The sequence below is a fragment of the Medicago truncatula genome, chromosome 7 (assembly GCF_003473485.1).
Source record: "Medicago truncatula cultivar Jemalong A17 chromosome 7, MtrunA17r5.0-ANR, whole genome shotgun sequence".
NCBI lineage: Eukaryota > Viridiplantae > Streptophyta > Magnoliopsida > Fabales > Fabaceae > Medicago > Medicago truncatula.
In genome coordinates, this window is record NC_053048.1 from 54,046,419 (window position 1) to 54,060,765 (window position 14,347).

Sequence of the window (14,347 nt, forward strand, 5' to 3'; positions counted from 1 at the left end):
TGTGTCACCTCAAATTTACAACTCAGAGAATCTTCCAAAGCTAAAAAAATCAAAGAAAAAAAGAAAGATTTACCTTTATCCTCTTGGACTGTCAGTCTATCACCTTTTAATGGCGAATGATGATCAGAAAGATTATTGTATATGGTATGCTTACTTGCGTTTTAACATCTTCCTTACGTGATTTCTACGATCAATTACCCAAATGGTCATGCTTGTTGCGTGCTTAATCATGTTTCACTTTTGCATGCGTTTCTGTCTAAACAAATGTTGTGGACGTGTTTTCTTTGTAAGAGGATGTCGTAATCTTATGTGGTCCCATTTCATTCTGGGACCAAACAAATCAGTTCAGTTAGGGTTTTCCATAGGTTCTCACCACCGGAGGTAATACTGGTTAACTCCGGAAGGATTTGAACTTTGATTTGCCACGTTGTGAGATTCTAGCCCCGCTACCTAGACCCACTTGTCAATTTGACCAAGCCTTGAATTTTGCCTTGTATCAAAAGTGTTTTGAGGAAATTCAGTGATAGTATTAATAAATTTATAATAATTGAAAATTTGATCAGATTATGTGTTATGCAGGGACCCTAAAACAAGCCCTGCTTGCAGACTAAAGAAGATCTCAATTGAAGAAGCTTTTTTTAATGCTAAACACAAATCTGCTTCTGCCAAAGATTGCTTCAGTGGCTTGGATGGTAATAAACAATCTGAATTGCCTACCAGTTGTAAAAACTTGAGGGCAAGATTTCAATGGGACAAGGCATTGAAACTGTTGAAAAAAAGATCAATTAACAACACATCCTCCTGCCCTCCTTTTTGTGTGCCGATACCAAACACAGACGATCCTACTCTATCTAATTTAGACAACTTCAAATCTTCTTTGGTGAATTTCACTCTCTCTGAACTCAAAAATGCAACCCACAATTTTAGCAAAGGTATGTAATCTCCGCTGGAATATAGGCCAAGGCCTTCTATTTTTTAGTTAACGAGTATACTCATTGATGTTATGGATACTTCTTTAGCAAAAGTATCATAATTTACCTCATAGTTCAAAATTATGGTCCGGAACCGTAATTGCGACTTCAATGCTACAGTTTTAGAGGACTATGCATAAGCATCGCAACCACAATCGCGCAAACATTGGCTGTGTTTGTCTGTATTTTATCGCAGTGTAAAGGTTTGCAGCATAACTGCAGCCATGGCCGCAATTATAAAATCATTTAATTTCAAATCTTTAATTATCTTCAATTGTTTTTTAAGAGTAGTTTCCATATTATTACTGATTTGATTGTTGGCAGAAAATTTAATTGGGAGAGGAGGATTCGCAGAGGTTTACAAGGGTCGCCTCTTAGATGGACAGCTGATAGCGGTTAAGCGGCTGAATAAAGGGACTTCAGATGAGAGGACATCAAACTTTCTATCTGAGCTAGGCATTATTGCTCATCTAAACCATCCTAACACTGCCAGACTTATTGGATGTGGTGTAGAAGGAGAAATGCACCTTGTATTTCAACTATCTCCATTAGGAAATTTAGATTCTCTTCTTCATGGTGAGAATTTATTTTCAAATTAAAATATTCTTGTGCCAATCTTGTTAAATTAGTACAAAATGCTGGCAATAGCAGCTTTCAGCTGCACAATAACATTGTTCTGTAGCAGAATTTCAATGAACACTATTTTCCACGATCCATGGTCACAATGCTATCTTGTGTGAAAGCTCGAATTGAGGTTTAAATGTATTGTCTATAACTATTATGCTTACTCTTTCATGACGTATACATTTACGTTCAAATAAAAACAAATTAGATTAGAGTAAAAGGTATAAAATTAGGGAATATTACATTGACCTCCCCTAAAGTCCTCTTTAAATGACACAAACATCCCGTCTAATTTTAAAATAAACAATCACCTCCCTTAACTGTTTAACAAATGACACGAACCTCCCTCCAAAACTAACGTGTCATTGACGGAGGTTAATTTAAGACCAAACAAACAAAAAATAAAACAGGAAAAGAGAAGAAAATCAGCAAAAGAAAAAGAAAAAAAAGGGGAAGAGATATTTTCCACCGTCGATGGAAAACCGTGGTGCCATCATCAGGGAACACAACACTGACCTAAACCACTAGGCAATCTCAGATGCGGTGGCTTACAATTGTGGTGGGAGGCATATCTCTATCAGTATTGAAGTTAAAGGCTAACAGTTTGGCTGGACAAATAGAAACAAAGGAGATACGACACGATGTGGTTGGTCGCAGATTTGTTGAAAGCCTTGTCCTCTTTGTTTGATTAAATATTTGGGCACTATGAAAAGGGGCTAATAACAGTATGGTCAACATTATATGAGATTGAATCACCAACACATGTGATGAGGTCAGTTGGATGATTGAACTATCAAATACAGGAAGAAGATCTTGATGGCGGTGAGTTTGTTCCGCTATCAGAATTCAACTGGCTTGTGATGGGAGGCGCAATATGTGTCTCATATTTCAGAAGCAATGTTTTATTTTTTTGGACATTACAAACCATGTTTTTCTTAACAGAAACATAACAGAGTCAACGGCAAGGGAGGTAAGTGTTTAAACGAAAATAGAGGGGGTGTTAGTGGCATTCAAACAAAACTTGAGGGAGGTCTATATAGGCAAATAGCAGTTTTAGAACGCTGTAACATTGTTGTGTAGCAGAATTTCAAGGAACGCTATTTTCCGCGATCCATGGTTGACAATGCTATCTTGTGTAAATGCTCAAATTGCTGTTTAAATGTACTGTTTGTAATTACTATACTTACTCTTTCATGACATATACATTTAGGTTCCAATAAAAACAAATTAGATTGGACTAGAAGGTACAGAATTATTGTGGGGATTGCTGATGGACTCCTATATCTTCATGAGAATTGTCAAAGGCGAATCATTCATAGAGATATTAAAGCAGAGAATGTTCTTCTCACAGAGAACTTTGAGCCTCAGGTATCTATTGATTAATTGTCATTATACAGAATCATTGAAGAATAAATTATGTATACTGTTACCTTGACATATGAAGCAGTTTCCTGGATGTATTTTCATGCAATGAAGTTTACTACTACTTCTTGCGGTTAAGTATCTAAAGGTTTGGCATTATGGGACCAAAATGACACTTTTGACAACTATGTTTTAAAATAAATCTACTGAGGAATACTGATTGTTGGATTTCGTTAAAACAACATGATCATGTATTCCGCCAAAAACTGTTATATTTTAATTTCAATTAATATTTGTAAGAGTAAAAAAGGAACAGATTCCACGTTTACATTCTTGCATTTTATGGACAGATTTTCTTTGTAAAGAATAGCATTTCTCGTCAACAAATGATTCAATTGGAGTTTTGACAAATATCATATGGAGTATTGTTGACATTGAGAATCTTTCTTTGGTGCTATTTACCACGAAATGTTTCTTCACAAAAAGCTCATGAATTATAGTTAACCAATCAAATTAATTCTTGGCCAAAAACATGGTAAGTATTACTGTGTCAGATTCTAGATTCTCAATTACGTGTTCGTGATATTGCTGCGAGTCGTGCTCTAGATTCTCAATTACGTGTTCGTGATATATCTGCGAGTCATGCTCTAGATTCTCAATTACGTGCTCGTGGTATTGCTGCGAGTCATTTTTTAAGTGACAACTGACACAAGTAACATTTCCGTTTCTCAAAATAAACAAATAGGATAATGCTTCTTAGTATGAATACAAACGCAAGACATGGATATTTCACCTGTGAACAACTCTTTGCATTAATTTTATAGTTTAATTTTAATTATTTCTTTTGGAAAAATATATGAGAGCCATGTGAATAGTATTACTCAAAAAAAAAATCTTTCAGAAGTCTTGAAATAACAGCTTCCTGCATAAATAAAATAGACTTTTCCTTGTCTAACTTCTATATAAGATGTTATAGACGACTATATGTTTAAATTCCCTATATATTATTTTACTTAATTCACCACTCTGATTAACTGAGAATATTCTTCAGATTTGTGATTTTGGACTTGCAAAGTGGTTACCAGAACAATGTAGCCACCATAATGTATCAAAATCTGAAGGAACATTCGGGTACGCAAACATATATTATATATATAAAGTACTAAAACTACAGAAGTTTGGGAATGGTGACATTTTCATGATTTACTACTACTTAAACCCCCTTATTTGTCTGACAGGTATTTTGCTCCTGAATATCTTATGCATGGCATAGTCGACGAGAAAACTGATGTTTATTCTTTTGGTGTCCTACTTTTGGAGATTATAACTGGCCGTAGGGCATTGGATCATTTGCACCAAAGTCTCGTGTTATCGGTAATTAAGTTTATCATTTTCCTAGATAGTAGAATGTTATATTTTTCATCAATGTGCAAGTATATATCACTCAACACATTGTGATTTCCTATATGGTAGGCAAAACCTTTGCTTGATGCTAATAACATCAAGGATCTTGTTGATCCTTCTCTTGGAGATGATTATGACCAAGAACAAATGGATCGTGTTGTTTTGACCGCGTCTCTATGTGTTGAGATCTCTCCTATCTTACGCCCTCGCATGAGTCAGGCAAGTATGCAATTAATTTAATGTTGAACTAATGCAGTTAGTTGACTATTCCTTATAATTTTTATGGTTGATTATAATGTATGTGGGGCCCTTTTTTCATAACTTAAAATCAAATCTTGTTTCCTTTGATATGCCTTCTCTATTGCAGAAGTAAATTATTTTGATTAAGCGAATCAACATTACGTAGTCCTTGAAATAATTGGGGTCAAACAATTTAGATCTTGAAAGCAATGCTATTTTAAAATCATTTATAATACTTAGAACACTCAATCAAATTAGTTATTTTGAATAGGTTAATCTAGTCTCTGAAATTGTTTTGAAGAGACCAACTTAATGGAATATCTTCAATTTTATGGATCATTTCAAAATTTTGTTTTCAACACTAAATATTTCAACTTACAATTTATTAAGTCAAAAAATAATAAACTCTTATAATTTCAGATATCATTTTAGTGATGCATTTTTCTATTCTTGGAGTCAACAAAATAAAAAATAAAAAAAACTAAGCAGTGAAGTTGCACTCTACTCCATTTGGTGCAGGTTTCAATACTACTAAGAGGTGATGACTTTTTCCAGGAATTTGCAAATGAATGTCCAAGGCAGTCCCTCCAAAGAGCATACTCAGAGGATTATTGAGAACTAATAAAATAGCATTCAAACATGTGAATAGTAAACAATAGGTTAAACTATGTTTTTCGTTTTTTACTCGGAATTTATTTTGGTGCTTTATCTTTTTTGAAAGAGTCATCGTGGTCTCATTTTTTTGTGTTTAAGTTATACTAGTCCATTATGTGAATAATTAACAATGAAGTCGTTCAATTTTGTTTCAAATTTCATATTTTACCTTTTGCACCCTACCAAGAGTATGTGCATTGGTCTCCTCAAAAAAGAAAAAAGGTACTACATTGGTATTTTTTTTGTGCGTGGATACTGGATATGTGTATATAATATTCATCAATGAGAAACAATGTTAATATACTGTCGGATTGAAGTAAATTGTGTTGGGACACTTCAGTAGAGGGAATCGAAGTACATTTTTATCAACAATGCACATTAGAGGGATAGAATTTAAGAGGACATTATCATTCCAAAAATTTAGTCCAAACAAATCAATTTCTTCTTAACATGGTCATATTGACCCAAAAGAAAAGGTGATCCCCAATCTTTAAACCCATTAAATTACAAATATTCCGACTTAATTGTGATCTATTTGACATAATTTTATATTAATTTCTCTTGAATTACTTTCAGAGATCTCATGCACAAAAAAAATGTACATGAATTAGATACTCTTTGGAGGGATACTCTGAGTCTGCTTCATAAATTAGATACTAAAACTTTGTATTAATTCTTGAAGCATGAAAAATTCTTCAATGATATGAAGACTTTAGGTGTATCCACACCGAGATCAATTCTTACCCTCAACCTTTGAGTAGTGGAACTAGAAAACTAGAGCATATTTCTATTTTGTATTCTTGTTGTTATGTTGTGTGTTTTGATCAAATCACTTAAGGCCTATTTAAAAGATACACACACTACTATCAAATAGAAGGTTGACTCATCTTAATGATCTTTTTAATTTTATATGGTCAATTATTGTAAAGAGCAATTAATCTTTCTTAAAAAAAACAAAGGTTAATGCTAATTACTTAAAAGAAAGAAAATGGACATTGTCGACTACATAGACATTGACCATTTTAATTTCATATAATTGTGTATAATATACATAAAACCATTTCCATATATATATATATAATTGACTATATGAATTAATTAAGATGTTCAAGGTACAATTGACCATTTTCATGTAAAATCAAAGACGTTTCTTCAACGTACAATTTATTTAATTTAATAAATAATTATAATATGCTCAATACTAAACTGGTAATAGATTAATCAAATTAGTATATTAATCAAGGTAGGCGTCTAGTAACACTCTTAACGTTCAGGTAGTATGAAGTATTATTTTACTTTTAAGAATCAAATAGAACGACATAATATTTTTCTTCCGTCGTTACAACTCTTGTTAACTCTAGAGCATGGTACAATTGTCAAACTCTAATAAGTTAACATATATGACTTAAGAAACTCATTTCTTCTTTCATTTAATTTCCCTGGCCGGGGTTTTGATTTTATCATAGAGTTCAAACTCATTACCAAAAGTTGAAGGATCCCATCTTGATTAATCATTAGTTATACAAGCATTTAATCGTATCCAATATCCTTTCAACTAGCACCCTAAGGTATTAGGTGTCCAGAATCAAAATACAATAAATAACATGTTAATTACTATGACAATCTCAGGTCAAAGAAAATTATTATATTCTTTATTGAGAACTTTTCTATTGACAATTTAAGGTAATATCGGCCATTAGAAATTCTGAGTTGAGTCAGTTCAATGATCACGTCTCTATATGCATCATCTATATATGTAATTTAATAAATGAGATTTATTAACCTTTATCCAATAAAGACTATCACATATATTGATCTATCCGAATTATTGATGTCCTATTCACAACAATCATACGATCAAGAACAATTTAGATTAAAAAATAATAAAAGACTTGTTTATCATTATCATAATCTCTATCATGATAGACTGGTGCTAGTCACACCCCAAAAAAAATAAGTTACACCCCAGAATGACTAATATATCCTTTAACTAAAATAAAAATTTCAAATTAACTAAATTTACATTAACGTAAATTGAACGTAAGTAAACTGAATTTACATTAACCTAAATTGAACATAAGTAAACTTAATTTACATTAACCTAGATTGAACGTAAGTAAACTTAATTTACATTAACCTAGATTGAACGTAAGTAAACTGGATTTACACTAACCTCTTATATACATACGTAAACTAAATTTACATTAACCTAAATTGAACATAAGTAAACTTAATTTACATTAACCTAGATTAAACGTAAGTAAACTAAATTTACACTAACCTAAATTGAACATACGTAAACTTGAATTTATATTAACCTACATACGTAAACTACACTAACCCCTTTTATCTACATACACGTAAACTTAATTTACATTAACCTCTCAATTAAAATCAAATTGACAGGCATATCTCATACCAAAACAAACAATAAACAAATAGAAACTCATCGAAAATGAAATTCATGAAATTCACTAACCTTTATGAATATAGTACAGATCAATAACAAAGGTGTTGATTCAGATATTGGTTGCACATCTATGATGGTTTGTGGATGAAAGGGGGTAAGGGTTCAGAATGATCATAAAAGATGAGTTTTTAAAAATTTACATGAAGAGGACAATTTTGATATTATTGTAAAATTTTAAATAAATTTGGGTGTAACTTATTTTTTTTGTGGTGTGACTAGCACCGGTCATCATGATAACAAGTCTATAGTTTTAATCAAGGACATTATCAAATTAACTATTTCACTAAACAGTAAACAAGATAATGAATATTTATTAATTCTAAAATTGGTTACATAATTGGTTGGATCTTGGGCATCTCCAACAGTATGCTCCTTTCAAGTAAAGGTAAAATGCATGGTTGTTGTTGTTACAAATATTTTAAGATACTTGATAAAAAGTTTAATGAAAAAACTTTTTTTTAAAAATTGTGTATTGATTGCATTAAAATTTTAAAAATTGACTTTTGTTTCATTAAACTCATCAATTATTTTTATTTTTGTCTTCTTGTTAGCATAACCCTTTTATTTTTTATATTCTACAACTTACATATATTTTATCATAAAAAAAATTACATGTATTTGAAAAATATGCATAAAAGTAAAAAAAAAAAAAAAAAAAATGTATTTGATATAAAAATTTAGACGAAAATACCATTTCCCATCGTTTAAGAGTTCCTTCTACAAACCTAAAGATTAAACAACATCACAATTTTAAGTAAAATAGCTATTTACAAAACGAACGAGAGGTTACTAATTGCTTGTTTGATTTGTCATTTGTGCCATCCAAAATCGAGTTTGCTTTGCTAAACGTGACTTTTTCCTTTTCAATGATGTTTGGATAAAACAAAAAGCTATTTGGAAACGTATGGTTTTGAGCTAAACGTGATTTTCACAGAAGCAGCAATTCCAAACTTCTGCTTTTTCTGTAATCAATTCTACAACAAATAAACTTGATTTACCGATTTTGCCCCTTTTATGTCCATCTGCAGTTATGTAAGAATCTTCCTTTTGTATGTTTTTGCAAAATCTGTCACCTAGTTGAATGGCCATTGCTGCCGCAGCTTGAAGAGCAACAAGCCAAAGACATCTCACACCATCACCATGGACAACATCTTGCAGCCGCCATGTTTAATTCTCTAGGTTAGAGATGAAACATTGTAAAAAAACTGGCATGTTTTGTTAATGTTTTAAAAAAAAACTAAAAATTTAAGTGACCTACCTAAATAGTTTTATTTATTTATTTCGGTTAAAGAATATCAATTTTTCTAAACTGGCATGTTTTGTTAGTGTTTTTTTTTACAAAAGAATATTAAAATAAATCTTATAAATTAATATTTTTTTAAATGAATTTGTGAACCAATAAAATTCTATATATGATTTTGAATAAATTAAACTAATTATCTAAAATAAAAATTGGGTATTTACTTTTAAATACAATTAAAATGATAATTTGGTCATTGCACATTCAAAATCAATTTTCATTCAAATTATCCAAACAACATCAATTCGTAAGAATCACATCTAGTAAAGTGTATCCAAACATAAATCAATTCACTTTCAACTTACTTTTAACCAAAATCAATTCTCTCAAACTCAATTCTATCAAAATCAATTATCCCCACCATCATACCAAACACACTAAAAAAGATAAAGTTTTGGATATAGATTGATTGATTGAGTAGGAAAAAATGAGTTTGGCCACTTTGAGTCGTGAAAGTTGACGCACGCATGCATGTCATATTGTTTTCTCTGGGTCTTCCCGTGGCAAGCTACAGTAATTATTAGTACGAAATCAACCCAATAATGGCTATATATATGGTAGTTGTCCAGTCTCACTGTATCATGGATCGATTGTATTATTGGAAGAATTTAACTTTGATTTCTTAGTTTCGCATTCATTTTGAAGATTTTTTTTTTTTTTTTACAAGTATGAATGAAGTTAAAAAAAACTATATGTAAAACATGTGACTTACATACCAATATCAGATTATGAAGACTTAGTCATCGTGCATACTACTTGCTGAACTAACAGCCATTCATAAAGGTCTTTGTGTAGCAGTGGACATGGGACTAGAAGACTTAGTCTGTTTCTCGGACTATCAGCTCTCAATTAATCTCATCACAGGAGACGCTTCAAAATTTCACGCTTACGCGGTGTTAATCCAAGATATAAAGGACATTCTTGCAGCACATAATTTCTCTATCCAACACACTCTAAGGGAAGGAAATTAATGCGCCGATTTCTTGGCCAAGCTAGGAGCTTCGTCTAATGTTGGTTACTTGGAGCATTTATCACCTCCTCATGATCTGTTAGACATAATTAAGAATGATGCTATGGGAACTTTCTTCCTAAGAGCTTGATTTTCTGTTTTCTTTCTTTCTATTTTTTTCTGTTTTTTTTGTTAGCTTTGTAACCAAAAAAAGATTATGAAGAGTTTCATTAGAATCAGCAAATACCACATACTACAAATGTTACTCTAACGGGGTGTTTGTTTGGGAGATAGTAAAAAATATATTACTGAGAATAAGGGTATTAAATACAATATTCCTATATTTGGTAGAAGGGAACAAAAATAATATACCCAGGAATAAAATGATTCCCAGAATCTTATTAATCCGTTGACTCTCTATTTTTATTCTCGGGGGTGGGGGCTGGAATCTTCAATTCCTGGAAATGAAATCTTCACATTCATGCTAAAAACCCACCCATACCTCTATTTTACCCGCGCTTCTTCCCTCCTAATTTTGTTCACTCTTGCTCTCTCTTTTCACTCATCTGGATCCAGATCCATCCATAACAGGTTTGTGTCTTATGTTTTGTTTTGTTTTTTCGTTTTTTTTTTAATTTCTCTATATTTATTCTTTTTTTTTTTTTTTTAAAGGTTTTTGTCCTAGAAGGACCAGCGTTTCATCTATATCTCTCCAATTTGGCTTTGGAATTTGCTCTACTATATATGGAAGGTATCCATTTTTCCAGATTTGATGATTTTTTTTTGTGTTCTTATGTGTTCCATTATCATTTATGAATCAAACACACCGGGCACACTTTTACCGGAAATTCGACACAGATAATAATTTTATAAATTGAATGTAGTTACATGTGTCCAAGTTATTTTGATGGTATATATTGCAGTTTTGGTTTGGGATCGGTCCTGACTGCCGAAGCATTTCTGTGATGTATTATACTACTTGTTGTTGTGTTGTCTGTCGATTTTCTGGGTGAGTTGTAATGGTTTGATTTGAGGTTTGTTCGTGTTAAGAGTTAATTTGTACTCTTAAAGAATTGATACTTTCTGTCAAGTAGTCCCTTGAGAGAAAATAAAGTGCCTTGAGCAGTGAAATAATGAAACTGGGCACTTTTTTTTTTTTTTTAAGGAAAGTTCTTATAGCATATCATTAGTAAGAAGAGTTTCGATACAATCGGATATTTTAAAATAGACATTGGAACTAGCTGCAAAATGCATGTGCTGATGCGATTCAGAATTTGTAGGCAGAATTGCAGTTTGCCGGCTTGCTAAACCAGTGGGACTTGGCTGCACATGTGATGGATTCAATGGTTGAATATTCCGCGCGCGGCTGCTAGCCATTTGCTGTTACGGTGCTGAACTGCTGGACAGATTCTCGGCTTGCCAGGCTGCTGTACCAGCAGAGCTGGGCCGCGCAAATGCGAGTTTCGGTGACTGATATTCGAGCGCGCATCCACCACTCTGTTGCAGCTGCATGTCAAAGGTGTTGGGCAGCTTGCCAGCCTTCAATTAAATGGCGTGCAACAACTTGAAAGAGGGTACTCTTGTTATGTATTAAAAAAAAAATAAGTATATACCCTGACCAATACTTTTGTTGACTCACATAATTTACTTTGCTTTATTAAAAAAAACATGAAAATACTATTTTTCATCTATTGAATGTAAAAGGGTATTTTAATAATTTTGACATTTATTCCTGGGATTATACATTTTAAACCAAACATATTTTTAGTATTCCCAAGAATTTAGAAAGAAAGTTCCAAGAAATTCAAATTGGTAACCAAACACTTTTTTAAAATATTCATAGAAATATAATTCCAAGGAATATATTCCTGAAAAAGTTATTTCAGGAAATAATTTTTGCATCCGTGAAACAAACGCCTCCTAAATAACTATATTTATTTTGTTTCATTTAGTCGATTTATATTTCGCTATATATATTTAGGGTAACATTTGCATTATGTATTTATTATTTGTTCATTATAAATGAAACTTTAGTTATCTTTTGTTGTTTTATTCTTTCTTTTCTCAGTTTTTTTATATATCAATGATATAATTTGATCATTCTTAAACTACTGGTCGCTTTCACTGTTAAATTCTCAAAAATTTGAAAACGTGTTTGTATGATCAATCCAACATGTCAAGAGGTCTAAAATAAATTTTATAATGAGGTCTTTCGGAATAAAAAATAAAAATAAAATAACACAGTGTTTGTTAAAAACATAATAAATCAAGTTTTTGAAAAAAAAATTTGAATTTATGATCAAATGGATTTGAGACCTTAAAATTGATTAGATAAATATTTATTATTAGTATGTCATATTATATATTTATAGCTAAATTAACTTACTTTTAAATCTAAAATTCTTGCTTGGGTGGCTTGACCCTTAAGCTGGTCATGTGTGTTGTTTGTGTAAAGGCATATGGGTTGAGCAATCTTGGTTAACCCGTATAACTTTGTATTATCGCATAAATTGTACCTCAACTTAACTTAGAACCCAAGGCATAGCAACCAAACCTTATCGTTGTTGTGTTCTTACTTTAGTAACCAAGTATAATGTTAAAAGCCACATATTGAGTAGAAAAGATGAGGTACATAAACTATGAAGCTCTCACACCAAAACCCAAACACCAAGCAGCCAAACCAAACCATATTGTTGTCGTCCTCTTACCTTGGTAATTACGATAATGTTAAGATTCATGTATTGAGTAGAAAAGATGTGGTGCTTAATAAATGTCGGTCATGTCATTGATATTGGCGAGTCGCTAAACTAGGGCATTTTTGTTTATTTTTTCCTTTTTAAACTGGGGTATTTTGATATTTCTTTTTGGCAACTAGGATATTAAAAAAAAAAAAAAAAAACTTGAGATTCACCACCAAATATTGATATATTAGTGAAGCCACCAAAGGGAAAATAGTTATCTTCAAGTAAGGTTTAGTCTTGATAGAGTCAAAGTTGTCTCGTCCTATATATCAATGCTTAAAAGAGTGGCAATATTATAAGGTCCTGGGACTAGCCCATCTAACAAAGATTGCCACTCTTTTAAGCAGATCAAACACTTTATTAGAACTCTTGTTTGTCTTATACGAACTTTTGTAGATAAAAGACTATTTTAGTTTTTGAATTTATATTTATGATAAAAAGTTGTGATGTGGTTTAGTAAGAGACATGAATTTCAGTTTTTGTTTCTTTCTCTTGTTCATCGGTTTGTCATATCTTTGAATAGTTTTACAACTAAAGTTGTCATATCGTGTGTTTCATTTTTAATAAATCAAACACACATTTAAAGTTTTTTTAATAACAATTGCTAATAGTTAAATTAATATTTACCGCTTCGTTAATAGTTTCAATTTTTTTCTTTTAACTCAAATTAGTTGAGCAGTCCAACTCTGGAAGAAGATGGATGGTACTCGATCAAAGAGACAGCTCGTGCTTACATACTGATGCACGCTGAAGTATGACACTAATATTCGTTGCCGTTCAATTCAAAGATTGCCCCCCCTCTTCAATCTCCCCCACCTTCACTTCTGACACGTATGCAATACTATAATGCAATCACAACAAATTTGTGACCAAACCAAATGTTGTATATGGACCTAATTAAATCAAACATTTTATAAATTAATGGAATGATCATTGTATCATTGAAATTGATTCTTAATTGTTATGGAGATAGGGGATACTACTGGATAGCATCTATTATACATGTTTGCCTGACATTGCCTGCCCAACAATTAATCGTTGTTCATAATAGTTTAGTTGAGTAGTATCATTTAAGCCTCATGTGTTATGCTTAAGTTTAGTCAGATTAGGATAATTGGATTCTACTACTATTAATTAAAAACAGCAAGGTATGCTTATAACAAGAATTTACAGCTGTGTGAGGTGCATACTTTAAAGATGTCACCACCCCAACAGACAAGTCAGCACCTTAAGTTGCGGTATGGAATTAAAAAACAAACTAGGTTCAAGAAAAGTAATGGATGGAAGTAATATCAAACTATATAAAAAGAAATGCAATGATTCCTTGGAGAAAAGGATGGAAAGGTTAATTGAACATGACACGAATTTTGGACATAGCCATCGAATAAACTAAACAAGTAAAATCATTGAAATATTCAAACTTATTAGGCACACAAAAAAAAAATCAAACGTCGTTCAAAAATTGAGGCTAAATGTTTAAATACATAATTTTTTGAATGAACGATGCAACGAATTTCAAGTCGGACAATTGGTGCTAGAAGGAGAATCTAAACCATGATAACAATAAAATGGTAAAGTCCAATAGTATCTAAGCCATGGTAACATTAAAATGTGTTCTTAAATGATTGGTTG

The 14,347-nt window shown here is 31.8% G+C and overlaps 1 protein-coding gene across 2 annotated transcripts; it reads left to right on the forward strand.

Moving 5' to 3' along the window:
• LOC11425665 (receptor-like cytosolic serine/threonine-protein kinase RBK2) lies at window positions 1–5,411 on the forward strand. 2 transcript variants are annotated; one of them, XM_003626285.4, is made up of 8 exons: window positions 1–144; window positions 580–932; window positions 1,296–1,547; window positions 2,806–2,963; window positions 4,009–4,088; window positions 4,196–4,331; window positions 4,431–4,580; window positions 5,121–5,411. In XM_003626285.4, exons 1-8 carry the CDS (start codon window positions 110–112, stop codon window positions 5,214–5,216), a joined length of 1,260 nt encoding a protein of 419 aa, XP_003626333.2. In that variant the 5' UTR covers window positions 1–109; the 3' UTR covers window positions 5,217–5,411. The 2 variants fall into 2 exon arrangements, with proteins under 2 accessions (XP_003626333.2, XP_039683224.1); XM_039827290.1 differs by lacking the exon at window positions 1–144 and adding an exon at window positions 151–381.
• Window positions 5,412–14,347: the final 8,936 nt, after the last annotated feature.

What these genes read in the sequence shown, in the direction of transcription:
- LOC11425665 (XM_039827290.1), top strand. Translation starts at nt 203, where the DNA reads ATGGTCATGCTTGTTGCGTGCTTAATCATGTTTCACTTTTGCATGCGT. An exon ending in AACCCACAATTTTAGCAAAG is followed by an intron (nt 933 to 1,295) that starts GTATGTAATCTC and finishes GATTGTTGGCAG; the next exon opens with AAAATTTAATTGGGAGAGGA. An exon ending in AAATCTGAAGGAACATTCGG is followed by an intron (nt 4,089 to 4,195) that starts GTACGCAAACAT and finishes TTTGTCTGACAG; the next exon opens with GTATTTTGCTCCTGAATATC.